At 38.5% G+C, this 26,882-nt stretch overlaps 1 protein-coding gene and 1 long non-coding RNA gene across 11 annotated transcripts in view; one reads left to right on the plus strand and one right to left on the minus strand.

The window, feature by feature from the left end:
- The window catches only part of KDM4C (lysine demethylase 4C), a 423,829-nt gene that overhangs the window by 293,361 nt on the left and 103,586 nt on the right, over positions 1-26,882 (minus strand). For all 10 annotated transcript variants that reach the window (XR_009503661.1, XM_059924758.1, XM_059924756.1 and 7 more), the window contains 3 exons: positions 18,181-18,230; positions 5,570-5,673; positions 1,615-1,752 (listed from right to left, as the gene is read on the minus strand). Coding sequence is in view for 9 of the 10 variants with exons in the window: in XM_059924758.1 (XP_059780741.1) it covers positions 1,615-1,752; positions 5,570-5,673; positions 18,181-18,230 (292 nt within the window). In the remaining variant the exon portion in view is untranslated. The remainder of the gene's footprint in view (positions 1-1,614; positions 1,753-5,569; positions 5,674-18,180; positions 18,231-26,882) is intronic.
- LOC132367069 (uncharacterized) lies at positions 375-25,219 on the plus strand. The gene is made up of 3 exons (XR_009503662.1): positions 375-439; positions 21,892-22,080; positions 24,952-25,219. It is a non-coding gene; the product is annotated as an uncharacterized LOC132367069 (long non-coding RNA).

Consider the following 26,882-nt stretch of genomic DNA (forward strand, 5'->3'; position numbering starts at 1 on the left):
CTTTCCTGATGTTCTCTGGCTAGCAAGAAGACGAGCTGGGCCTCAAATCCCTGCCTCTTCCACCATGGGGCTCTGCTTCCTAACAGCCCCACAGGTCTGGGCTCCATCAGCTGAGACCTCAGAGAGGACCACTGCTGACCTCTCTTACTTGGTCACACTCCACTCCCACTCTGACCACCCGGAAAGGTGGAAATGCACTCAGGACATTTTAGTCTTGGGAAGAAGCCAATACTCAGAACTAGAACTGAAAGCTGTAGTAAACAAGAACCAACTAATTTTTCTGGTGACTGAACAGCTGGGATAGCTGACTTATTATGTCAATGATTAAAGATGCAAACCATAAAATAACATACCTTGTTATAACCTCAGGGCTATGACACTGTTTCGATGCAGATACAAGCATTACTTTTCTGCAAAAGCACGGCAGTAGCTGACCAAGGTACGTACACCGGGCTTTCTGTTTTTTTATTAGGTTTATTGTAATATGAAGGATGCGTAAGGGAAAGAAGTAGTTCAGTTCTGCTCCTTTCTAAATTACCCCTCATAAATAAAAATTACTTAGAGCAGAGAAAGTCTTCTAATAGCAGGAGATTTCTTTTATGCCACAAATTCATTCAAATGCTTTCTGAGCTGCTATACTTTTATTTTAATATATTATGCAATTTTCTAAATACCTGTGTAAAATAAACCTAGAGTTGTCTTCCCTGAATATATTTCTATCCAAGTTCACTCAATGGTTCCACATGAAAGTTTTATCAATGTAGAATGAATAATATTTGCCTGGACCATGCAGTGGCCAAGATAAGGCTACATTGGCTGTATGTGCCATTTTCCACCAAATATACGTCAATTTTACATACTCTGTAGTTAAACACACAGTTTCATTAAGAAACTGCCTTCTGCCAGCCTGTACATCTGCCTTAAAATCCACAGGAAAGGAAGCAACCTAATAGAAGCTACCATCACTTTGAAGATGTCCTCTATTTAACGCTGCAGGGGGGCAATTAATGAAATTTAACACAAGTTGCTTGTGAATGAAAATACACAGTTTGTGAACTAAATTAAATATACTGAGTAGGAGATGCAAATTTTTATACCAAATTTAACATTAAGATATATTACTTGTTAAAATACATTCTATACTATTACTTTCAAAAAATTCATTTCTGCACTAAAGGCAGTTTTAATTATTTCTTCTTACCATCCTCCCTTAACCTCTTGTTAACAATTTTACCACTTTCCTCTGTAAATAGTTGTTTTCTAAGCTATGGACTGAATTCTAACATGGAAGGAGCCACATCTACCTAATATGGAGTCACACGGAGCCACTGGAAAAATCTCATGAAAAAACAACTGGTGGCCTTAAGAAAGAAAGCACTGGTTGCATAAAATTACCTCTCAAAGTAAACTGCTCCACGTTAATCTCAAAACAGGAAAACATTGCTACAAATGTTAATATAGCCTATGTAAAATAAATATATCTGTCTGGAATAAATTACTATGGTGACAAGCATACATCATTGAGGAAAAAAATAAATGCTGCACGTGCTCTTAGCTTTCCCACTATAATAATCAGAATACACATTTAATTTAAGCGTTTGAGACATAACTTACCAATTTAGCAACTTTCCCATAGTCAATCCATCTGACAGTAGCAAAATTTGTAGATTCTGCACAGTTGAAACCATGATTAAAACCAGCATGGTAGCCATATGGGAAAGTGATCATAAATTCGCCAGCCTCCTGGGTGATCTGCAGGGTAGAAAACATATAATATTTCCCAATTATAAGACTTTCCAAATTGCAAATACAGTTAAAATATATTTCCGATTAAAAAAAAAAGAAAAAATGTTATGATGTCCGAGCTATAAAAGAAGTCCCCCCAGATCCTTTACTTAATCCTTTATTAGTTTTTCAGGAGACTTTTAAAAGAATTTTCTAAACAGGGTGTGACCTTCTGGCAATGTAGTTCAATCATTCAGTCTATAATCAAAGAAATTATATTCTATTTGAAGATGTCTTTGTTTTATGTTATTCAAATAAATTTGTTCTTATTAGCATTCACTATGTATATTTTAATACTTTAAAAATTCACATTACTGGAATTATATAACAGGACTATCATAACTGACATTTTTCAAGTTAGAGCTATAAAAACTTTGATAACACACACTGAATATTATGAATTCTTGTTGCTAAAGAGTTGATAGTATTCACCAATTATCCTTTCATAATACTTAGAAAACATTCAATTAACTGCATTCCATTTAATAGTAAAATTTCTACCAAATAGTTATTCAAATATATGTATAATATATAAGTATGTATGAGTGAGTGAGTGCATTTTCAAATATAATTAAACTAGCTTGGGTAAATAAGCCAGCAGCCTAAAAGCAAAGATGAAAAATGTATTCAGTCCATTCCTAATTTTCAGATTACAGAAATTTGGTTTTTTTATAATCACCAAAGCATACAAAACACACCATGAGCTATAGAAATACAGTGAAGCTAAATTTTTCAGTGTTTTTTTTTTTAACTTGTCTACTCAATGCTAGACTATCAAATATATAACTCACTGATTCATTCAGTTACCTTGGTTCATTTCAGTCCTAAAATGTTGATAAATGAATATGTGAGTATGCACTTGTGTGGAAACATACAGGAGACACTGTATAAATACAGGTGCACACACTGCAATTCAGTTACCATTTTAGGAATGCTAAAATGTTGTGTGTGGAAGTATTTTCTTTCCCAACAATTCTGAAATTTAGCTCATCACCCCCTCCCCTGTGACACCCCAGCAGGTGTTCTATTGCAATGAGCAGCAACTCAGCTGCCACCTGGCAGGCAGAGAATGGCTTATCAGTGTTCAACATGGTTCCAGTTCCATCATTCTGAGCCACGTGAGAACAAAGCCTGATTCTCTCCTTTCCTGGTCTCACTGAATCTCATTAATTATAATTGTGCTTGGAAACTAGGCACTTCCTTGTACCATGTGATAAAACAAAACTCACTCTGCTCAACTGTTTCTAGCCCTATAAGGTGGAGGAAGAGGGTAAGTCTGTTGTCAGTGGGATAAGGAAACTAGCTTCACTGCTCCACTGAATTCCACCTACAATCTTTCTCTACTCTCCCTAGAAAACCCTGTTCTTGCCTTGTTGAAAAAGTACCTGTTCCCATTAAATTGGACCCTAAATGTTATGCCTCTATATAATTTCTAGAAACAGGTCAATCCCAGTTAGCCAAAATATAAGGCTAATTTACCACCTCTATGTAACAAACTGATATTTAAAAAAAAAAAAAAAGATATAGGGGTAGACAAGAACAAGTCCCTTTTATTATAAGACTAACCAAGCATCATAATTCCATACGGCAAAAAATGTCAGAAAGGGTAGTGTACGTAATCGAAAAGCAGAAATTAGCTATTTGTTAAACATACTTTTTCATATATATGTATGAATATGTACAAATTCACTGAAACAAGAAGAAAAAATTGTTAGTCCAACTGCAAAATGATTGCCTAAAGAGAGAAGGTTAAACTGAGGAGGAAGATTGTGTTATTATTTTATATAACCTGTACTGTGCAAAGCCCCTCATAGAGATCATCTCTTTTCATCCTCATAATAGCCCTATTAAGTGGTACTATTATTATCCCCATTTTCCAGATGAAGAGACTGAGGCTTAGAAAAATTATGTAATTTACCCAAGTGATGGAATCAGAAATGAACTTGGGAAGTACAATTCTGAAGTCTGTGCTACTCTGTGCCAAGTTACATTATCATCATCAGAGAATAAGCTCCTTGAGGAGCACACAATCATCACACACACTTCATCAAGGTGGAAGGGGAAGTGGCAGTATTTCATATGAAAAACTGCAACTGCCAATCAGCCCTCTAAATTGCTGGTGTCTCACCATCTGTGGACGAGCACTCACCCTTCCACTTCCCACAAAAGCCACGAAATGTCCCATCCTCAAAAGACCAGATAAGAGCCTGGTGCATCTAGTGAACTACCAAATAGTGCTTGAAGAGCCTCGGCCCAGAAAGGGGTGTGAGGCACCTGCCTCCTTCTCCCCAAATTTGAGAAAGAAGCTACAAGCTCCAAAGGCCTCCATCCTGGGCAAATGAGCCAATCCCGCAGTCCTGCTACTTCATACAACCCCTCTCCAAAGAACAGCTTGATCAATTCCTATCACCAGCCCTAAACCCGCAGAGGTTTTCCTGTCTTGGAGGACTCCAGTCCACTCCTTCTCCTCTGCCTTTTAATATTCCAACTTAAATAAAAGTGCTTAGTCAGGCTTATGCCAACCACCTGAAAGAACATGCACTGACGGTATGTCTGAGACTGGAAAGCCTGATGCCCAGAGGCATCTGCGAGTAAGACAAGGCCCCCCAGAAGGAACGGCCCCTCTGGGGGGGCGCAGCCTCTGACCTCTGTACCTGCAGCAGTGCTGCAGCCACCCACACTTGTGGACCTTCTCCACAGTGCACATCTCCACGGCACACTTTCTGTCATGGGTAAAAGTACGTGACTAAACCAGTGTTGAAAGTATCCTCATCACATAAGACAAGTATGTCTCATGCATGACTACTGCACAGCCTGTTTGTGAGACAGCGGGACCACCTCAAGTTGGAGAATGTTTCTTGGTCCTTGCAAAAATTCTACTTTCAACAAAGCCTGGGCTGGGGGTGGTGGGGGAGGGAGGTGGAAGACAGGACTTTAAGGGCCTGAGATTAAGAAGAGGGAAAGATTTAGTCACAAGTGAAAAGCTTCTAAGGTGGAAAACAGCAAGGATTATGGGAAGACAGTCAAATAAAAAATGAAAAAGAGAGTGGAACTATTTTTTAATGTTTCTGAAGTAGCTAAGGACTTAATCCTCCTCCAACTGAGAGAGACCTTTTATTTATCTGGTCAAAAGCTTTTTTCATTTCAGCTTCTTCACATAAAAATGCTCATGCTCTGTAATAATTCTGACCCAGTAACTACCCACGGACACAAAGAAAGAGGGATCTAGCCTGTACAGCGTCTTACAGAACTTAATCTTCAGAAATACTCCAAAGAAGCAATATCTGATTATTAAATCATCAGGCAATTTTATCCATAATGAAATCTCAATTGTATTATGTCTGAATGTGTTTAGAAATAACATACTGGCACCATAATCACTGATTCTAACCAACCAAACTGCTAATAAAAATTGCTCTGATTTCTTTTAAAAAAAAGAAAAATAGATCACATACACATAAATTTTGTTGCTCATATAAGAGACTTCAATGGAGAAGAGCTATATATCTTATTCTGTCAAATGTGCTACATTTTACTTTCAGTATTGTTGTAAGTGAACTAGAACTGCATGAAATCTCTAGTAAATGCATCTTGAAATAAAAGTAGCTTCAAATTAATATTTAGGTAAATAACTGTTACCTAAGTAAAACATGAATCTGAATTTTTCTCCCCACATCCTAAAAATCTACCTGAAGTCAAAGATATAGTAGTTTATGTTAAATTTGTCTTAAATACGAATACTACACACATTAAATGAATTTGTTAAAGAGTAACACTAATATACCTTGTCAAAGGGAATACCATATTTCTTCAATACTGAGGGAGATATCAGTGTCATCTTGTGGCGAAGAAATGCATCACACCCTTGAGAACTGCTTGGGAAAAAACCTAAATGGAAACAGTAATTATAAGCAGTAATGTGTCAATTAAGATAAAATTTCAAATCTTTTTTTAAGCTTATGTTCTAGTACTCTTATAGAATGACAGCTTTACGCAAATATAGACCAAGTCCACCATCAAAAACCCTGGTACTAAAAACCAGAGTCAGAATTCTTAAAAATTAAACAATACATATTTTTATCACCAAGGGTTGACCTTTTTTACAAAAAAAAAAAGATCTGCCAAGAGTTGTTTGCATGATATAAAATGACTAAACCTACAACTTCCAATTTGTAACCGATTTGAACTCGATCTACCTATTAACTGATAAATGGACAAAATATTAAGGGAAGGTAGAAGAGGAAAATCTGCATTTTAACAGAGGAAATCTCTCATTTTAGACTCCTAGAAGCAATCATTCTAGAAGCACTTGTCCCAATGCCCGGCATACAGTAGACACAGCAGTTTCCCACCTTTGTTTCTTTCTGATCGATTTTAAATAGTTTAACTGCTTCTAGTTTCCTGAAGTAACTCCCAGCCAGGGCCAGTCAAAAGCTTGGAAACCTGTCTCACCAGCCTGTATGGGAACAGTACATACTGTTTTGAGGACACCTTTAAATGAAGAAGCTAAACATGCAGCAACCCTTTCATTCAACAGTATATTATGCACTGAAACACAGTTGTTTCTCTCCATCTCTGCCTTCAATCCTGCAGTCTGTCTGAGGCAGACTCTCATTAACTCAGTTATGTAAGCTAGAGGAAAATGAATGTGCCTGATATCCTGCTCTTTACCTTCCTCACTCAGAGGGAAAAACCACCACACTGAGAACGGGAAAGCAAGAAGAGAAAGACAAGAGAAACATGGAAGAGACAGAGGAGAATCAGAGAGAGGACCCAGAAGGAACACAGAATCACCAGGAAAGCATGTGTGATGTAGCTGGGTAAAGTGGGAAGGACAGATGCTGTTTAACTCCTCCACTACCAAAATGAAGGCCACTGGAAATGTTACTTACCTAACTCTGTGGCTCACTACGTATAAATAGCTCCAGAATATGACCAATCTGATGAAAGAATTACCAGCACTCATTACCTAATCATGAACCATTTTAACCTCATAGAATAGCAAGGTTTTACAGGGATAGTTTTAAAGTTAACAAGCCTTTATTGATGCCACCATGGAGTATGTGAGGCCACAGATCATCGGAAGGGAACAAATGAAACATCTAAAAAAAAGCCATTAGGGTATAAAGAACCACCTGCAAAGAGTAGTATATTCTGCTTAAGCATCTACACCTGGATTTTTAAGATGAACAACAGACAGAAATATTTAAAAAGTACATCCAACAGAAACATCAGAAATACTATCATTCGCTACAATACCAATGGGAATAAAAGGAATAATTGTACCCTATCTGGTCATTTAATGCAGCCCTCCGTTTATGGTTAATATTCACAATACATAAATAGAAAATAACCTTTGAAAGAATGCAGACCTTAGTGAATGGTGAGAAAGTACCACATAATGCAACAGCCGTATCTATACAATAAGATGTCCTGAGTCTACACCACAGAGAGTAAAGCACAGCAGGGCAGTCCCCAAACACATAACCCACGGAAAAGTTTTAGCAATACAATTTAAATAGATCTATCAAGCTTTTCAAATCTGTAACTCTGTGCAGCACTGCATGAATTAAGTTTTAAATTAAAATCAATGAAGAAAGAGGAGTCTACTTAATTTTCTTTTGATATGGATTTGTAATCAGGACCTGAACAACGTGATGACTGGTCGTAAGTTAAATTGGAAAACCACTGAAGGAAGGCAATTTGCCATATGTTAAGAACTTCGTATTGGTTCAGAATTTATATTTTCAATAGGCTATCAGAACTATATTTCACATCGCCCTGGAAAACACCTCATAAACCACAAATTATGACATAATGTATGTGTCTCAAAATGAATTTTACCTCAAAATACTTGCAGAAGTACATGGTTCACACTCACCCTCACTCCACCATTTCTTAAAAATATTTTATTCAATATATAAAGAAACCAATATAACCAGAATACTATTTGATACAAAATGATAGTATCTTTCAAAACTCAGAACTATGCTGGCTAAAGGAATGTTAGCAGCTTTCATAACAAGTGAAAAAAACAAATTTGGAATCACATGTATGAAATATAACAAAAATAGATCTGATAGAAAAGATAAAATTTAACTAAAAATTCAACTTAAGACAATCAGAGTTTTTTGAAAGTTACCAAATAAAGAGAAAACAAGGTATGTGTTAAAATTTTTGCAAGTTAAGTTCTTTAAAATATGCCTTTCAGAACCTTTTTTTTCTATTCTAATATTTACTTTCTTAATGTGCTTTTTTCCTAAGTTTTCAATTTGGAAAGAATTTATTTGGAAGAAGTCTGCTCTTAAACTTACCGTATTTGAATGTTACTACTGCAACATTCTGTAAGACTTTCCAATTTACCAGTCACATAATTGGAGAATCCACTCTTTCATAATCTTGAAAACCAGGAAGTTCCAATAAAGAAACAGTTCTACACTGACCCCTCAAGTATCTAGTAGTGGACACAGCAGCTAGCAACTCACTACCACACCTCACATACCCCATGGCCATCAGGTAACATGCCAGGTGTAGAAGAATACACAGAATAAACCTGGCACATCTTTCTGAGCATCTATTTTTGTCATGCTAAATTACGTGGTTTATATTTGCATACAAACAAATGTATTAAGGGAGCAAGATGCAAAATCTGCATGAGTGTTGTGGAGTGGTAGGGTTTCACTCTCCTCCATTGTAGAGATATTTTGGTGGAAGCACTTGAGAGGCAGCCTACTGTGAGGTGCAAACTATGTTATGGGATTTTGTGTAAATCTTGCCCAATCTCCTCTTACAGACACCTAACACACACGCTTACTTGAACACCAAATTTCCTCTTTCATTTACTGCTCACAACATACACCTTTCGCATTGCTATTAAATAGCAGAGCTAAGTTTTAGATGAAAAAACGTAACTGTTTGAACTATTTGAAGTCACCCTCATCTTGTCCACATGGCTAGCAAAATAAAAGAGAATAACAGTTAAGAATCCCTACAGAGACATGGATTCCTAACACAAGTCCAACAACTCATATAGCCTTGTCTGGTCCCATAATCTCTCAGCTCCTCAATTTCCCCATTCATATAATCAGGATGCTAGTATTACCTTCCTCAGTGGGGTCTTTTTTTTCCCCCCCCCAGCATCAAGATACAATTGACATATAACATCGTATAAGATATACAGTATAATGATTTGATATATGTATATATTGTGAAATGATTACCACGTTAAGTTTAATTCACATTCATCACCTAAAAACAGTTATAATTTTTTGTGTGATGAGAAGCTTTAAGATCTACTCTTTTAGCAACTTTCAATACAGTATTGTTCATTATAGTCACCATACGGTACAGTACATCCCCCAGAACTTACTCATCTTAAAACTGGAAGTTTGTACCTTTAGACCCCCTTCACCCATTTTCCCCACCCCCTGCCTCTGGCAACCACCAAACTGTTCTCTGTACCTATAAGTTTGGTTTTTTAGATTCCACACATAAGTAACATCATACGGTATTTGTCTTTCTGTATCTGACTATTTAACTTAGCGTAATGACCCCAAGATTCATCCATGTTGAAAGAAATGGCAGGATTTCCTTCTTCCTTATGCCTGAATAATAGTCTATTGTATATATATATATAACAGTTTGCTTTATTCATTCACCTGTCGATGGACACTTAGGTTGTTTCCATGTCTTAGCTACTATAAATAATGCTGTAATATCAGGGGTGCAGATATATCTTTAGGACAGTGATTTCATTTCCCTCAAATATATATCTAGAAGTAGAACTGCTGGATCATATGTCAGTTCTACTTTTAATTTTTTGAGTAACCTTCATACCGTTTTCCACAGTGGCTATCCTCACTGGGTGGATCCTTACGGGAATCCAGTGAGATAATGCACAAAAAACTTAGCCATTATCAAAAAGTGGAAACAACCTAATGTCCATCAACTGATAAATGGAAGAGCAAAATACGGTATATCCTTACAATGAAATATTAGTCAGCTATAAAAAAATATGAGGTACTGCTATAAGTTATAACATAGAAGAACACTACATAAAAGGAGGCAGACACAAAAGATCACATATTATATGATTCCATGTATATGAAATATCCATAATATGTAAATACCTAGACAGAAAGCAGACTACTAATTGCCAGGGGCTGGGGAGGCGTGGGAGGGAATATAGCATGACCAATTAAAAAATATAGGGTTGGGACTTCCCTGGTAGCACAGTGGTTAAGAACTCGCCTGCCAATGCAGGGCACACAGGTTCAATCCCTGGTCCAGGAAGATCCCACATGCCTCGGAGCAACTAAGCCTGTGCGCCACAACTGCTGAGCCTGTGCTCTGGAGCCCGTGAGCCACAACTACTGAAGCCTGTGTGCCTAGAGCCCGTGCTCCGCAACAAGAGAAGCCACCGCAATGAGAAGCCCGTGCACCGCAAGGAAGAGTAGCCCCTGCTCACCACAACTAGAGAAAGCCCGCGCGCAGCAACGAACACCCAACGCAGCCATAAATAAATAAATAAATAAACAAATAAATAAAGGGTTTCCTTTTAGGGTGATAAAAATCTCTTGGAACTAGATAGAGGTGATGGTTGCACAATATGAACATACTAAAATGCCACTGTATTGTACACTTCAAAATGGTTAATGGTTTATTTTTACATTTTGTGAACGTTACCTCAATTAAAAAAAATAATAAAACTTAGTCTACTTGACACATAGTAACATTCAATGAACAGTGGCCATTATTATTATCCCTGTTACTCATTTCCACCATGTTGACTCTAGTTATCATGTTAGTTCAACAAATCTTCCATTTCCACCATGATAAGGAACATGTACTCCAGCAATCCCAATAGAGCCCTGAAACCCTAAAAGCATCCCACAATAACATTTGCTAAGACTGCCAAAGTTCTGCTGGGAGTTTTATAGCATGAGGAAGTACAGAATCACACAAGCCCCCTCAAGAACCAGGTGCTATACACATCAAAGGATGCCCTGTATTCAACATAAAAGTGATCAGATGTGAGAAGCACTATTCTAAGTGAAAGAAACAAGACAGAAAAGTCTACACATTGTATAATTCCACTTTTATGGCATTCTAGAGATAGAAATCAGATTAGTGGCTGCCAGTGGTTGCTGGGGGGAAGAATTAATTGCAAAAAGGTACAAGAGAACTTTTGGGGGTACTGGAAATGTTCTATATCTTGATAGTGGTGGTAGTTACACCATTGTATATATTTGTCAAAACTCACAAAACTGTATAGTTAAAGGGGGTGGCTTTTATTGTAAGTGCATTTTACCTCAATTAATCTGACCTAAAAATTTATTAAATGTTTTTAAATTGTTTTAGAAATAGAGCAGATATACTCTAAAAATAGTGTGTTCTTTCCTTCAAATAAGAAGTTTTGCCAACTGTCAACTAGTTTACATTTTCTAATATATTAGCTATTACTAACTAAGCAACTATTTTTGAATCCCAATCTCATATGACAAACACATGCTGCTACTATTAAACCAACAAAATTTTAGCCTTGGAAAAAAATTTAAAAATCAAAGTTCAGTAACATTTTCTATGGATATACAAACACTAGTTTGGAGAAGCTGACGTTAGTTATTAATTGCTTAGGAAAGAAAGGAAAAAGAGAGGGAAGCAGAGGGGAAAGATGGAGAAATCAGACATGTAGAGTGTATGTCCATACTAGCAATAGATTTAAGACAATTTAATTTGAATATAATTGAAATTTACCCAAGTATGCTTTGATAGAGTTTTATACAAGCATACCTCAGAGATATTGCAGGTTCCACCTATTCCAGACCACAGCAATAAAACAAATATTACTGTAAAGCAAGTCACAAGAATTTTTTTGGTTTCCCAGTGCATATGTAATTATGTTTATACTATACTGTAGTCTATTAAATGTGCAATAGAATTATGCCCCAAAAATGTACATACCTTAATTTTTAAATACTTTATTGCTAGAAATGCTAACCATCATCTAACACTTTCGTGAGTTGTAATCTTTTCACAACTCACCAATCACAAAACAAACATAATAATGAAAAAGTTTGAAATGTGAGAATTACCCAAATGTCACACAGAGACAAGAAGTGAGCAAATGCTGTTGGAAAAATGGAACCAATAGACCTGCTCAACACAGGGTTACCACAAACATTCAATCTGCAAAAAAAAAGAAAAGAAAAGAAAAAAGTGCATTATCTGCAACTTGAAATAAAGCGAAGCACAATAAAATGAGGTAGGCCTGTAATGGTTTTTGCGATATTCATACGACTGATATGAGGCTTAAAAAATATAGTAGCCATATAAACGAATGGTAAGGAAAAGGACATAGGAAAAGAATATGGAAGGAATGCTTCTGTGGGAAATACTTTTAGAAAGATGTATTTGATTCACATATGAAATTTCTTAACATGCTTCTTAATGAAAAGAACTAATGAGCTACATTATGTGGGGAGAAACCTGGTATTTTTACCCACATTCCTAGTTAAGAGGTCAACATTAGAGGTTTAAGCTGTAGTTGACCTCTCTGTTTTTCCTACCGTTTGCTGAGCAATTAATAATTGGGTAGAAAGTTATCACATTGCAGGCTTCACTCTGCTCCACGTGTCCCATAATCCATCAACATCTCTACTGGAGAGACAAAGCTCCATGCAGCTCTCCAGGAGGGGCGCCAGGAGAAATTCATACTGACCGTGGTATCGAGAAGGATGGTGGTTCTCCTAAACAATTGCCTTATTTTTAACTCTTGAACACAGTGCAGTGAGTAATGGGAAAGTTTTTTCCACTTCAAACTGGTTGGCAGAACACTTAGAGTTAAAATTTCCACCTAATTTAACAGGCATATAGACCATTACACATGGTCTATAGACCATTATATGGTTTTACTGCATTCCTGAGACCGCTTTGTTTCAGCTCCAGCTTTTTCCCACCTTGACACGGCATATGGACCACACACGCGGAAGTCACCCAGGACGCCTCAGGCCAAGCACTTTGGCACAAACAGATCAGTCAAGCTAAACAGGATTTTCCTGGCTCAGCTTCCCCCCTCCACACCCCCCACAGAATCAAAGAACTCTTAATTTCCCTCCATAGTAATCTTTCCCGGCTAGCTGGCATTCCCTTCCTGAATTTTCCTCCCCATTCCCTACCTGTCACTTCTCAGAACTGTCTTTCACCACACATTCTAATTATCCTAACTTGGTGTATGTTATGTATTACTGTCCAATGTTTAAAATCCTACTAGGAACATGGTTGGATATAAAATATTCAAAATTAAACACAGTGTGATATTTGACATCAAAATATGAGGAAGTTAAATTTAGGGATTGTTTCACCATTCTTAATGTAACAACTGATAGTAAGATGAAAATAAACATACCCTGACACACCACACATTGATCTCCATGCCTAAAGCATGAGTTAGGCATGAAGGCAGAGGATATATCACTGGACTTTTTCATTTTTTAGGGCTTAGGGGCCCCCTAAAATTGATTATTCATAATCAAGGGTATTTTATTTATTATCCTTTCAAAACCAAGCACTTTAATACAATATTTTCAGGCTAGGCTATCATGTAAATGAATGCTTAAGGGAATAATGTATTCATCATTTTGAGAGCTGATAAAAGTACATTTCCTAATTCCAAGTCAGAGGTATGAGAACGGGTCAATTTAGAATGTTTATAAAATTAAAATGACTTGTTATTTAATGCTACTCTTCTAGTCTCTTGATAGCAGTGGTTCATAACCTCTTTTGGACCAAACCCTCTTAATGGATTTGATGATAGCGTCCCAGAAATCCACATATATGCCCAATTTTGAATATAATTTCAGAGAGTCCACAGACTGCCTGCATCCCACCCACAGACCCTTTGCCCACCTCCTGGAATAGGGATCCCTGCAAATCAGGCTAAGACTCTGTTGCACAGGTTTAGACTCAAGATAACTCCAGTCATTTAAAAACATACATACACACACACACACACCAAAATTAACTGCTTAAAAAAACTTGAACTAAATTAATCCTTCATAACAATGATTCATCCATTCCTTTTTACTGTCGCTTTTTTAAGGAGTCAAAACGAAAACACTTGTTACAAGTAAATATAAGCCTCCAAAAGAACCGGTGTATTCAACTAACTCTACCATACTGTCACTTAAAACAAAATTCCTGCTGATCATTCACACTTCCAAACTCTGCTGCACAAAGTCCTAACTCACATATTCTTTTCCCAGTAACCAAAATTTTGACCAAAGTAAAGCATCTTCAATTTTTCTTAAATATTAGCACTTTATTAACAATGAGAGACCAATGGAATACAGTCACTCACAAAAAAATTTAGCTGCTCCCAATTTACTTTAATCCATACCTTGCTTAACTTAATAGAACCACAAAGATATTGTCTTATTTCTAAAATAGATGAGATTTAGACATTCTTAAAACTGAAAATCTTCAAAACTGTCATTTATGATTTAATATTATATCTCTATTCTCCTTTATACTTTCCATTCAATTGTATCAAGCCAAAAATTAGAAAGAATGCAATGGCATTATAGGCGAACATAACAAGTATAAAAACTGCAACAGTTCACTTGAGATTTTTTATTACAGTTATGTCTACATAATATTGGAAAAAAACCTATATAGATGAGAAAGCAGCTGAAGGGCAAAATCAAACTCCTGGCTTTATTTAGATGCAGGCATAACGTCTTTCAGATAAAATATTTGTAGGTGCCACAGTCAATCAAGATTTCAATAGAAACCAAAGATGAAAGCATTCATGCATAAAAGGCAAGTGTGATAATTATGATGTTCAGACAAGATAATGGAAAATATCCGAGGCTGCTTTTCATTTTATGTATCAAGTGCTGCCTTGACCTAGACAACCTATAATGCTCCATCTCATTTACTGCATTATTTTATCATTTTAATTACTTAGCAGAACTCAATTAATTTGGCTGGCATCTGGTCAGCAGACAGAAATCCTCCACTGTCTTATAGGGTCTTTTCCCTGAATCATTTCTCAAAATAATGCTGCAAAAAGTTTTCAAAAAACATGCAATTGAGTTTAAAGTTCTTGTTCAACCTTCAAGTTTCTTAACCTCTTACTGATTAAGCAAATGGCATCCATTTTCCTGGAATGTCATTTTCAGACAGTTTACGTCAAAGTGTTTACAGACAGTTTATAGCAAAAACTTTAGCATGTGAGTCCATACCGCAAAATTTACACTGGCTCCATTTTAAAAGTCCTCTGGCAATGAGGTGAACAGAACATGGTAGAATAATTATCACAGGGACGAGGATAGTTCACAGCATATAGATTTAGCACAAAGTTCATTGCCAGGGTATTTAAGGATTATGGTAATCATTTTCTAAGCTGTGCTCTAATCTGTTATCCAGAACCAGGATTCACCCACCTTAATATTCATGAAAATAGTCCCTAACAAAGTTCAAGATTACAATTACATTGCTATTATTACTATAATGTATTACATTATGAAAACACTAAGTCTTTATAGTTATTAGCCTGCCAAAATTATAATAATGCATATTCTTACAAACGTGATACTCTAACTCTAATTTGGAGGAAAGTAACTTTTAGATATCATTAACAATTTCTGTTCAGAACTGTCAAGTCAAAGGACGGGGTTTCTCAGTGTCCCCATTTCATTATTAAATGAAAGCATACATAATGCAGGAACAAAATTCCTTTTCTACTAGAAGGCAAACCTAACATACCAGTGAAACTTAGATCAGCACCTGACTGAAAAGACAATGCTCCCTGAGGATTCAATTCTGAATAAAGGCATTCTGAATAAGACATTCTGTCTTATCTTCAGTTGTCACTCAGTGGAACTCCACTTTCCCCTGGGAATAAGTCACTACCAGTCTACGTCGTCCTTGGTTAGGGTGGCTAGCAAAACAGAAAAAGAGGGTAACAGGGGGTAAATATGATTCTCCTCCCTTGCGGGAGCAGATGAGAACAAGGTTGCCTGGCGTATCTTTAAGGCAGGGAAGAAAAGTAGAAGGTGCTCTCTGTAGATACAAGTGGTCACAGAGTGAAAGCAATTGATAGAGTTCCCAGAAGAATGACTCAACCTGGCCCTTAAGAAGATGGACAGGGTTGAGGGAGGCGCAACTGCATGAAGGCAGTCAAAAGGTACAAACTTCCAATTATAAGATAAATAAGTACTAGAAATGCAATATATAACATGATAAATATAATTAACACTGCTGAATGTTATATACGAAAGCTGTTAAAAGAGTAAATCCTAAGAGTTTTCATCATAAGGAAAAAAAATTTTTTCCATTTCTTTATTTTTGTATGTATATGAGATGGTGGATGTTCACCAAACTTATTGTGGTCATCATTTCATGATGTATGTAAGTCAGATCATTATGCTGAACAGCTTAAACTTATAACGTCTATATGTCAAGTACATCTCAACAAAACTAGAAAAAGAAAAAAAGAAGATGGACAAAGCCTTAAAAAATAAAAATTCAAGTTCCAGTAAAGTATGTTTAATTTTAACAGTCTAAGAAGGCATACAATATCATGCTCATCCAGTTAGCTGGGGACATTCACCTTCATACTTCAGGCACTCTCAGGCCCAGGGGGCCAAATAAAAATGAGGGGGTCAAAAAAGAGATTTAACACAACCCTTTGGTGAAATGATATGGCAACATGAAAAGTACTCATAAAACACCTACAGCCCAAGATGCAGCATCAGTACTCCTTGGAATTTATCCCAAGGGTACAACTAAAGGAAGAAAAAATATTATTGGCACAGTGATGTTAAGTACACTATATAAAAGAGAAAAAAATTTGGAAATAACCAAAATAGGTTAAGTGCAATCAGTTGACGAAAAGCTAAGCAGCCAACTAAAATAATCATGAAGATTATGCAACTGGGAAAAATATGCACACATTAATGTGAAAAAATTAAAATTACTCAATGAGAGAAATACTTAAATGCCAATAACTTGAAAAGAATAAAATTAACACAGTGATATCCTACACTGTAAAAATATTGGTTTGGCCAAAAAGTTCATTAGGTCTTTTCCGTAAGATAGCTCTAGTAGCGCTTAGTTGTCTTTAACTTCATTCGAAACAATTTTGTTAGATTGTATTGTGACAGCTGTCATATCAGGAGTGCATTTAAAAAAAAAGCTTATCAAAACTGGTGAATTTTTGTGTAGCCATTTTAATATTGAAGACGGAAAAAAAAAGCAAAATTTTCAGCATATTATGCTTTATTATTTAAAGAAAGCTAAAAACACAATTGAAATGCAAAAAAAAGATTTGTGCAGTGTATGGAGAAGGTGCTGTGACTGATTGCATGTGTCAAAAGTGGTTTGCGAAGTTTCGTGCTGTAGATTTCTCACTGGACGATGCTCCACGGTCAGGTAGAACAGTTGAAGTTGATAGCGATCAAATAGAAACATTAATTGAGAACAATCAACGTTATACCACGCAGGAGATAACCAACATACTCAAAATATCCAAATCAAGCACTGAAAATCATTTGCACCAGCTTGGTTATGTTCATCGTTTTGATGTTTGGGTTCCACATAAGTTAAGCAAAAAAACCTTCTTGACCGTATTTCCGCATGCGATTCTCTACTTAAACCTAACGAAAACGTTCCGTTTTTAAAACGAATTGCGACGGGTGATGAAAAGTGGATACTGTACAATAATGTGGAATGGAAGAGATCATGGGGCAAGTGAAATGAACCACCACCAACTACACCAAAGGCCGGTCTTCATCCAAAGAAGGTGATGTTGTGTATATGGTAGGATTGGAAGGGAGTCCTCTATTGTGAGCTTCTTCCGGAAAACCAAACGATTAATTCCAACAAGTACTGCTCCCAATTAGACCAAATGAAAGCAGCACTGGATGAAAAGCGTCCAGAATTAGTCAACAGAAAACACATAATCTTCCATCAGGATAACGCAAGACCGCATGTTTCTCTGATGACCAGGCAAAAACTTACAGCTTGGCTGGGAAGTTCTGATTCATCCACGGTGTTCACCAGACGTTGCACCTTCGGATTTCCATTTATTTTAGTCTTTACAAAATTCTCTTAATGAAAAAACTTTCAATTCCTGGGAAGCCTGTAAAAGGCACCTGGAACAGTTCTTTGCTCAAAAAGATAAAAAGTTTTGGGAAGATGGAATTATGAAGTTGCCCCCAAAATTGCAGAAGGTAATGGAACAAAACAGTGAATATGTTGTTCAATAAAATTCTTGGTGAGAATGAAAAATGTGTCTTTTATGTTTACTTAAAAACCGAAGGAACTTTTTGGCCAACCCAATACCTCAAAAACAAAAAACCTATCTAGATGAGAAACAGAAAGCAAGTTTACCTTGAGCTAGTCTTTCCAGTCGTTTTCCATGCTCTGGGGGTATTGCATACCTAAAATTTTAAACACAAATAAAATTTTAGATTTATAATTGTTCAGCTAGTATCCTAAGGACATCTATTCCTAAATAATGTTATGTAAAAAAAAAGTCAACCCCAGGGACTTCCCTGGTGGCTCAGTGGTTAAGAATCTGCCTGCCAGTGCAGGGGACACGGGTTCAATCCCTGGTCCCGGAAGATCCCACATGCTACGGAGCAACTAAGCCCACGTGCCACAACTACTGAAGCCTGCACGCCCAGAGCCTGTGCTCTGCAACAAGAGAAGCCACCGCAATGAGAAGCCCGCGCACCACAACTAAGAGTAGTCCCCACTCACCGCAACTAGAGAAAGCCCGCGCGCAGCAACGAAGACCCAATGCAGCCAAAAATAAAAAATATATAAAATAAATAAATTTATTTTAAAAAAAAAAGGTCAACCCCAAACTCCACTTAGATGAACTAAGCAGAGATTAGAGAACCAAACACAGAACTGTATCTCTTGGACACTAAACAGAAGAAAAATAAACTTAAATCACCTATTTCAATGTCCCAGCTCACCATTCCAACCACATTTTACACATTAGGGAACAAAGGTCCAAGGCCAGCAAACTGCTTGGACAAGGGGCACCTGGCCACAGCATGGAGTTTAGAACCTCCCTTGTAACACTCACAGCACCCCAGCGATCCAGGGCTATTTTTGGTTGTATATTTTTTGTTTTGCAGTTGGTTAGTTTGGCCTTTGTTTTTAAGCAAAATTTTTTTTTTGAAGTTTTTGTTTTTTTTTATTTATTTATTTTTGTCTGCGTTGGGTCTTCGTTGCTGCGTGCGGGCTTTCTCTAGTTGCGGCGAGCGGGCACTACTCTTTGTTGCAGTGTGCGGGCCTCTCATCGCGGTGGCTTGTCTTGTTGTGGAGAACAGGCTCTAGGCGCGCGGGCTTCAGTAGTTGTGGCTCGCGGACTCTAGAGCGCAGGCTCAGTAGTTGTGGCGCACGGGCTTAGTTGCTCCGCGGCATGTGGGATCTTCCCGGGCCAGGGCTTGAACCCGTGTCCCTTGCATTGGCAGGTGGATTCTTAACCACTGCGCCACCAAGGAAGTTCAGAAAAAAAAAGTTTTCTTTAAAAATAAAAACCGGGCTTCCCTGGTGGCGCAGTGGTTGAGAGTCCGCCTGCCAGTGCAGGGAACACGGGTTCGATTCCTGGTCCGGGAGGATCCCACATGCCGCGCAGCAACTAAGCTCCTGCTGCCACAACTGCTGAGCCTGTGCTCTAGAGCCCGTGAGCCACAACTGAGACCACATGCTGCAACTACTGAAGCCCACGCGCCTGGAGCCCGTGCTCTGCAGCAAGAGAAGCCACCGCAATGAGAGGCCCGCGCACTGCAATGAAGAGTGCCCCCACTTGCCGCAATTGGAGAAAGCCCGCGCGCAGCAACACAGACCCAACACAGCCAAAATAAATAAATAAAATAAACAAATAAATTTAAAAAAAATAAAAACCTTTTAAAATGTTTTTACTGACAAGCAGGATAGAACATGAAATTATTATAGTAACATTTATATCTCCACCAAACCTTTCTAAGAACACTGTACTTTTCAAATAGATTTTAAATAAAAATTTACCAGCCATAAAAAAGGCAGCTTTGATTTATTTCACAATTATGTGACTTTTAAAATCTTGATTATAGAAAAAAGAATTGTTGGGAATTCCCTGGTGGTCCAGTGGTTGGGACTTGGTGCTCTCACTGACGGGGCCTGGGTTGGATCCCTGGTTGGGGAACTAAGATCTGCAAGCCATGTGGCACAGCCAAAAAAAAAAGAAAGAAAGAATTGTTCACCCTTAGAAAACAGAAATTCGTCTTCAAGTATTACTCATTTCTAGTTCCTGGTGTTTTCAAAAGTTACATACTTGATTTTATTTACTGTGAACTTACTAACAAATTTTAAAACAATAATCTCAAGTTAAATGATCATTTCATGTTTTTTTTTTTTAAAGGAATTCCTTTATTTTTTTATTTTTTATTTATTTATTTTTGGCTGTGTTGGGTCTTCGTTTCTGTGCGAGGGCTTTCTCCAGTTGCGGCGAGCGGGGGCCACTCTTCATCGCGGTGCGCGGGCCTCTCACTATCGTGGCCTCTCTTGTTGCAGAGCACAAGCTCCAGATGCACAGGCTCAGTAGTTGTGGCTCACGGGCCTAGCTGCTCCGCGGCATGTGGGATCTTCCCAGGCCAGGGCTCGAACCCGTGTCCCCTGCATTGGCAGGCAGATTCTCAACCACTGCGCTACCAGGGAAGCCCCATTTCATGTTTTAAATAAGAATATGTTACTCTTCAGACCTACATTTGCTGTTTACTAGCTCAATATATATTAAGTACAAGTTACTTTTTTACTAAAATAACTTCTCATTTTACTTGACACCACACTTGGTTGCATTTAATGCCACTGATAACATATGCAGAACTTAACTGGATCCGTTGTAACTAGGCAATTCTCTAAAAGAAAATTCAACCATATATCCTGTTGCTTCAGGCACTGTTAATGAAATTATTCCAACTGAATTGGGAAGATAAAATTTTAGCATAACTAAATGACAATCACCCAACGTATATTTATACATTGGCCACTTCTCAGCAATTTTTAATCCCTGGTTTACGTTGCCAAATATACCCAGAAAAGGACACACACACACACACATACACATACATGCCCCAGACAAGCATAAAATACATGCTAACACATGCACGTGTATACACACACAGGCATGCACTCATGTAAGGGTTGGACATGGAGATATTTATATCTCCAGGTTCACTTTTTTAAAAAAATGGTGTCAGAGTTAAAGTTCATTAACCTGAAATTCAACCATCTGCTCACAGAAAACATAATATAAATGTATATATAAACATAAATATAAGGATAAAAAATACACTTGACATAGTCTTTCAATTGATCTTCACAACTCTGACAAAAATCACATAGCCAACACATAGTAAACACATCTCTTAAAAGGGTTCTAGTAAAAATTCTCTGGAGGCTAATCATCAGAAAGATTTTTTCCATACATTATACATGTATCAAAAATTCTTTAAATTGGACACATGACTTATAAGGCACTGAGTGTGTCCCCTCAGTGCAGTTTGGCCTTCAGGTCACTAAGTTGTAACTGACCATTACAGGTGGGCACCCACCTTCTGTTGCACCCTTCCAAACTACCCTCCATGGTGTGCCAAAGTCATCTTTGCAAACTACAGATCTGATCATGACAAAACCCTGGGCCTTCAGTGGCTGACTTACCTGAAGGATAGAAGCTGAACTTTTTTGCAGGGCACACAGACCTGCAGCAATCCTGACACCTCTTCAGTTGCACCTACTGACCAATGTCCCAATCAAATCCTGCTCTTTGGTTTACCAAACCACTTGAATGCCCTTCCAGTGTCTTTGTTACTTTATACCTCCACTACTTTCCATCCCCTATTTCTGGGATTTACACACCCTTACCATTCCTGTCCGGCCAACAAAACCTCCACTCCTTTTTCTCCACTCAGCTTGAGTCACCCCTAGGGAGAGCTCCACACTCCTCCTTTTGCTCTATCAACCACACAGAAGACAGGTTTCCACCATGGTACTCAGAATTTAATTTTTTTACCTTTCTGCCTCCCTCTCTCCTTTCAACCTCCCTAGGGGCAAGGACCAGTGTCTCTCTCGTAGAACAAAGCACCAGAAAAGCAGATGCTCAGAAAGTATGTGCTGACTTTTGTGGCTCTCAAAATGATGAATCATGTTCCTGACCCTCCAGGATGGAAGATGTGGAAGGAGAGGAAGGATACAGCAAGAAGAAAAAATCATGAAAGTGGGAAATTGGAAGAACAGGTAAGAAATTATATAAGCCAATACCTCATTTCCTAATTACAGGGTCAGCCTGGCATACTCAGGATCCACTCTACCAGTTTCATCTTCCTAATCCGTTCAAATACCTAATTCAATCAAATCTTTCTCCCAGGACTCTGTACTTTTAGTATGGTCTCCCCATTTTGCCTTGCCTTCTCTTCATCCCCCCTGGATCTTACACTGTGAAGGACAAAGTGTGCTCAAGGTAGATGGGCAGGACTGGGGCACTTAATTTCCACTTAAATGGCATGGGGCAAAAATAAGTTCCTGATATAACTGCCCTAAAAACTTAGCTCCTATGAATGTAGCAGCCAGCAAAGAAAAGTACCATCTAAGTTCTTTATAAAAAGAAAAAAAAAAAAGGGTAATAAATACAAGTCAACCAGAAAAAAGTTCCAGCTTCATAAGAATGTTAATATTTTTCATCTAAACAATTTAAAAAATCAACATAAGCAACTATCAGAATATAACTAAAACAGAATGCCCTGAACGAGAGCAATCATGGGGGGGGATAAAAGCCCTTAAAAACCTGAATCACTCGTATGCTTTTAAGAAGTTTGAAATCCTGCTGCTCTAACATACAAGGTTTTATTAATTTCTGTCTTCTAGTAAATTCTACTACTTCATGGAAACATTAAACAATTCTCAGCATTTATTTGGAAATAACAGCATAAAAATACTGCCTACTTGCCCACCCATCTGACCGTTTCCCATCAGCATTTAGACATGCTTATTATCTCTTCTGCCTCAAAAAAATACCTTCTCTGGGCCCTTCATCCTGCTACCACCCATCTACTTTCTTTTCTTCCCTTTACACACACCACTTCCAGTACTTGCCTCATTTTATCCCATTCACCCTGGAGTCCAGCTCAGTCTGGATCCTATTCCCATCACACTCAGTTATGACTGCTTGGACAAAGGTTGCCACGTTGTTTAGTCTTTACCTACCTTGTCCTCTCTGGAATTTTCAACTAGCTCCTTAAACACTCACTTCTCTTGACTTTGATGATTTAAGTCATTTCCAGTGCTTTTCTACCTTCTGCTCTTGCCAAACCTACCTTCTGGCTGCCTAACGTTCCCCAGGGCACCATGCTTTAGTGCTTCCACATTCTTCCCTAAGGGAACCACCTTCCCTCAAGCCTTCAAGATCACCCACATGTTGCTGAACCATACCTCCATCCCATGTGTGTCCCTCTGAGTTCTGCACTTCAAAAACCAACCAGCTACTGAACAAATCCATTTAGCAGCCCTCAAACACAATTTGTCCAAAGCTTAATCCTCCAGCATCTTCAAGACAGACCTGCTTCTTTTACAGAGTTCCTCATCTAACTGCCCAGAGAAACGGAATTTGTCTGTGGTTGTACTCCCCTATCTAATCAATCCCCAAGTTTTATGTGCTCCACCTGTAACTTATACAAGAGAAATCTCATGAACCTGTCTACAGTTCTCTATCCTAACTACAACCGCCTTGGTCCAGGCACCATTCTGTCACACACATCATTACAGCAGCCTCTTAGCTAGTCTTCAGCCTTACCCTCTCTAGTCCATGTAGCCAATCAGTTCATGTCACTTCCTTCACTTGTTTAAAATCTATCTGAAGCAGGAATTGGTGACTAAATAGAGGCAAGCTAGAAGGTCCGTATGCATAGGGGTTTATTACAGACAATTAGTGATCTCAGTCAGGGGAGTCCTAATTCTATGGCTCTGACCATCTCCTAGACTTTTCTATGAAAGTATCCTATCACTTCAAAAGACTCACAACAAACAAGATCAAATTTGTGATTTCCCCCTTTAAGTTGGTTATCTCCCCCAGCTTCCCCATTGCAGTTCAGAACTCCATTTGCCCTTAGCATCCCATACTGGAACTATCAGAGTCACCCCTTCTTTAATTTGTCATCCTCTCTGCCCCCACTGCCAGTCACAAGTCCCATCCACTCTACACCCTCAAAGCCTCATATCCACCTCCCTGCAGCAAAACCTCAATTTCAACCCTGGTCTGCCTCAGCTAGACCATTACCATAACTAAACTGTCTATCTCCTTGGGCAGCTACAGACCTCATATCACTATCATAGGATAAAAACCTTTATTCCTTACTGCTTGGCTTTCAGGATGCCCCCACACACACACACACACAGTTTAGCCACAGCCACAAATAGCAGCAGTCCACTCTCCACAGTTTGGACTATGAATTATTCTATCCCTCACAGGGGTTTTCTGACCTCACTCCTCACCACAAACAGCCCCTCCATTCTGCTTCAAATCCCATTTTCCCAAGCCTTTCCCAGATTCCACCTCCTCCTTGAAGCTTTCTCTGACCACTGGAAATCTCGGCAATCCTACCCCTTTTCATCCTCCCAGAGCCCTTCTGTTATATTTCTCATGTAGTATTTATCATCTACTACTTTCCATAGCTAGCTGCTGTGTGGTGTGCATAAATCACTTCTGTCTGGAAAGGCACTGAGTTCTGTGAGGGAGAGAATGCCTACCACCACCCAGAAATTTTCAAACAAATTATCCATTTTAACCTACCTTTTATAGTGAGTGTCTGCTTTACAGCCAAGCACTCTATTCTGCGCCACCACTGCTCAGTTAGGCAGCTAATTCTTAATTCTTTGAGGATATAAATGTGTCTCACACTTCTTTGTGTCCTTTGAAAACCACCAAATAAGATGCCTACCATTGTATACCCTCAAGTACACACTGGTGTGCTGAAATTATTAACTGTTCATTTAACCTTTAGGACAGTGTTTTTGTTTCAGATATAAGGAATATTGCAAACAATTCTGCTAACATTAAGAAATTATGGGGCTTCCCTGGTGGCGCAGCGGTTGAGAATCTGTCTGCCGATGCAGGGGACACGGGTTCGAGCCCTGGTCTGAGAGGATCCCACATGCCGCGGCGCAACTAGGCCCGTGAGCCACAACTACTGAGCCTGCGCGTCTGGAGCCTGTGCTCCGCAACAAAAGAGGCCACGATGGTGAAAGGCCCGCGCACCGCGATGAAGAGTGGCTCCTGCTTGCCGCAACTAGAGAAAGCCCTCGCACAGAGACGAAGACCCAACACAGCCAAAAATAAATAAATAAATAAATAAATAAATAAAAAGAAACTATGAATCACTAATGAACTATGAACACACTAATTAGATATTTACAGGGTTGTGTTTTATTTAAAACCAGAGTCTTTTATAACTAAGGGGGAAAAAGATCTAATTTGAAGGCCAAGGAAAACAGAATAACCCCAAGTACATCTTTGGGTGGTTTTCTCATAGACCTAAAATGATCTTATCCTGGTGATTGTAATACAAATACTATCTTTAACTGAATAATATCAGACTGACATTTCAAACTGTCAGTAGGTAAAGCTGTATTTTTCAAAATGTACTAGATCCATTCCTCTGATTCAGGCTTTCTCTATGAACTGGTCTCTGTACTTCTCCTTTCAAGATATGCTCAGTCCATTAGTCTAGCAGAAGTGTTTACCAGCACTACTAAAGGGTAACTCCTATTTCTCAGATCATCCCCCAGGGGCTCCCTAATATCTTTTGGGAGCCCTGGGGCTATCACAATGTACTTAGAAATCAATGTCCTCAGCTGTCCTGCTACCCCTACCTTTGTCACTGTGCTGTCTCACATAGGCAGCTGAAGAGGTCCCTGGCCACTGGCACCTCCCACTGGCCCACTCCCACCACACACCCCCGCCACCCTGTGACATCAAGGGCAGTCTTACCAAGCCCAGGGCCACAGAGGGGAGACCCCCTTCCAGGTCCAGGCCACGCTCAGGTAGGTCAGTCCTGAAACAGCACTGCCCTCTACTCCGTTCCCCTAACGGAGGCTGTGTGTGAAGTGGCCCTTTCCTCCTCCTTTGTATATTTCCTCTTCTTCTTGCTACTCAGTCACCTCCCATGAAGATTCAGGCTCAAGTCCACAAGGATAGTTTTCTGACAAACAGCAACTCTAAATTGACCCTCCCCTCTTTTACTGGCATAAGCACGTGTGCCTGATTTGCTTTCAACAGTTACTAAAGTGTTGAAGGCTGAGTGAAAAGAATATCTGACCAATAAACATGATTATATCGCTTATCACAGCCACCATTTATCAAGCACTTTTAAGACGCCAAGCCTTGTGCTGAGATCCTGTGATAAAAGTTCTCCTACTAACACCTCCATTTTACTGATGAGGAAACTAAGACTTAGAGGGATTAATTTACTTGAGCAAGGTCGATGACAGGGCTGGAGCCCAACCCCAGATCTGACTCCAAAGCCCAAGACATGCTCTCCAGACCCATATTCCATTCCTGTTTCCTCATCAATCACAGGAAGATGCCAAGAAGAAGGAAGTGACAGGTGCTACCAAGTCTGTCCCTCCCCAGGACATACCCACACCCTTTACAATGATCACTGCAATCACTGCAGAGTGATCCAACTTTTAGAAAAAAAAAGTTTTCTGTCTGCTAACAGGCCAAAGTTCCAATATACACACAGAATAGTTCTTCCAGCTATCCTTCTTACATTTACCCACTTTTAAAATTCACAATTGGAAAAAAAAAAAAAGTCACTAGCCTTTGAAATTAAAGTTATAGTACACACCAGGCAAATGATAATGACATTTTAAATATTGATAAAATGCAGATACAAAGAACAAAGTCATCAAACCACTACTCAAAACTTTTCTTTAGTTCTTGTTATAAAAAACTTCACGAATCAAAAAGCAAAGTGCCTAAATTATATTTCACAAAACTCAATATTTCTGAAGTAATTTACAATATACTTTTTAATCAAGGCATA

Source organism: Balaenoptera ricei, chromosome 6 (assembly GCF_028023285.1).
Source record: "Balaenoptera ricei isolate mBalRic1 chromosome 6, mBalRic1.hap2, whole genome shotgun sequence".
NCBI lineage: Eukaryota > Metazoa > Chordata > Mammalia > Artiodactyla > Balaenopteridae > Balaenoptera > Balaenoptera ricei.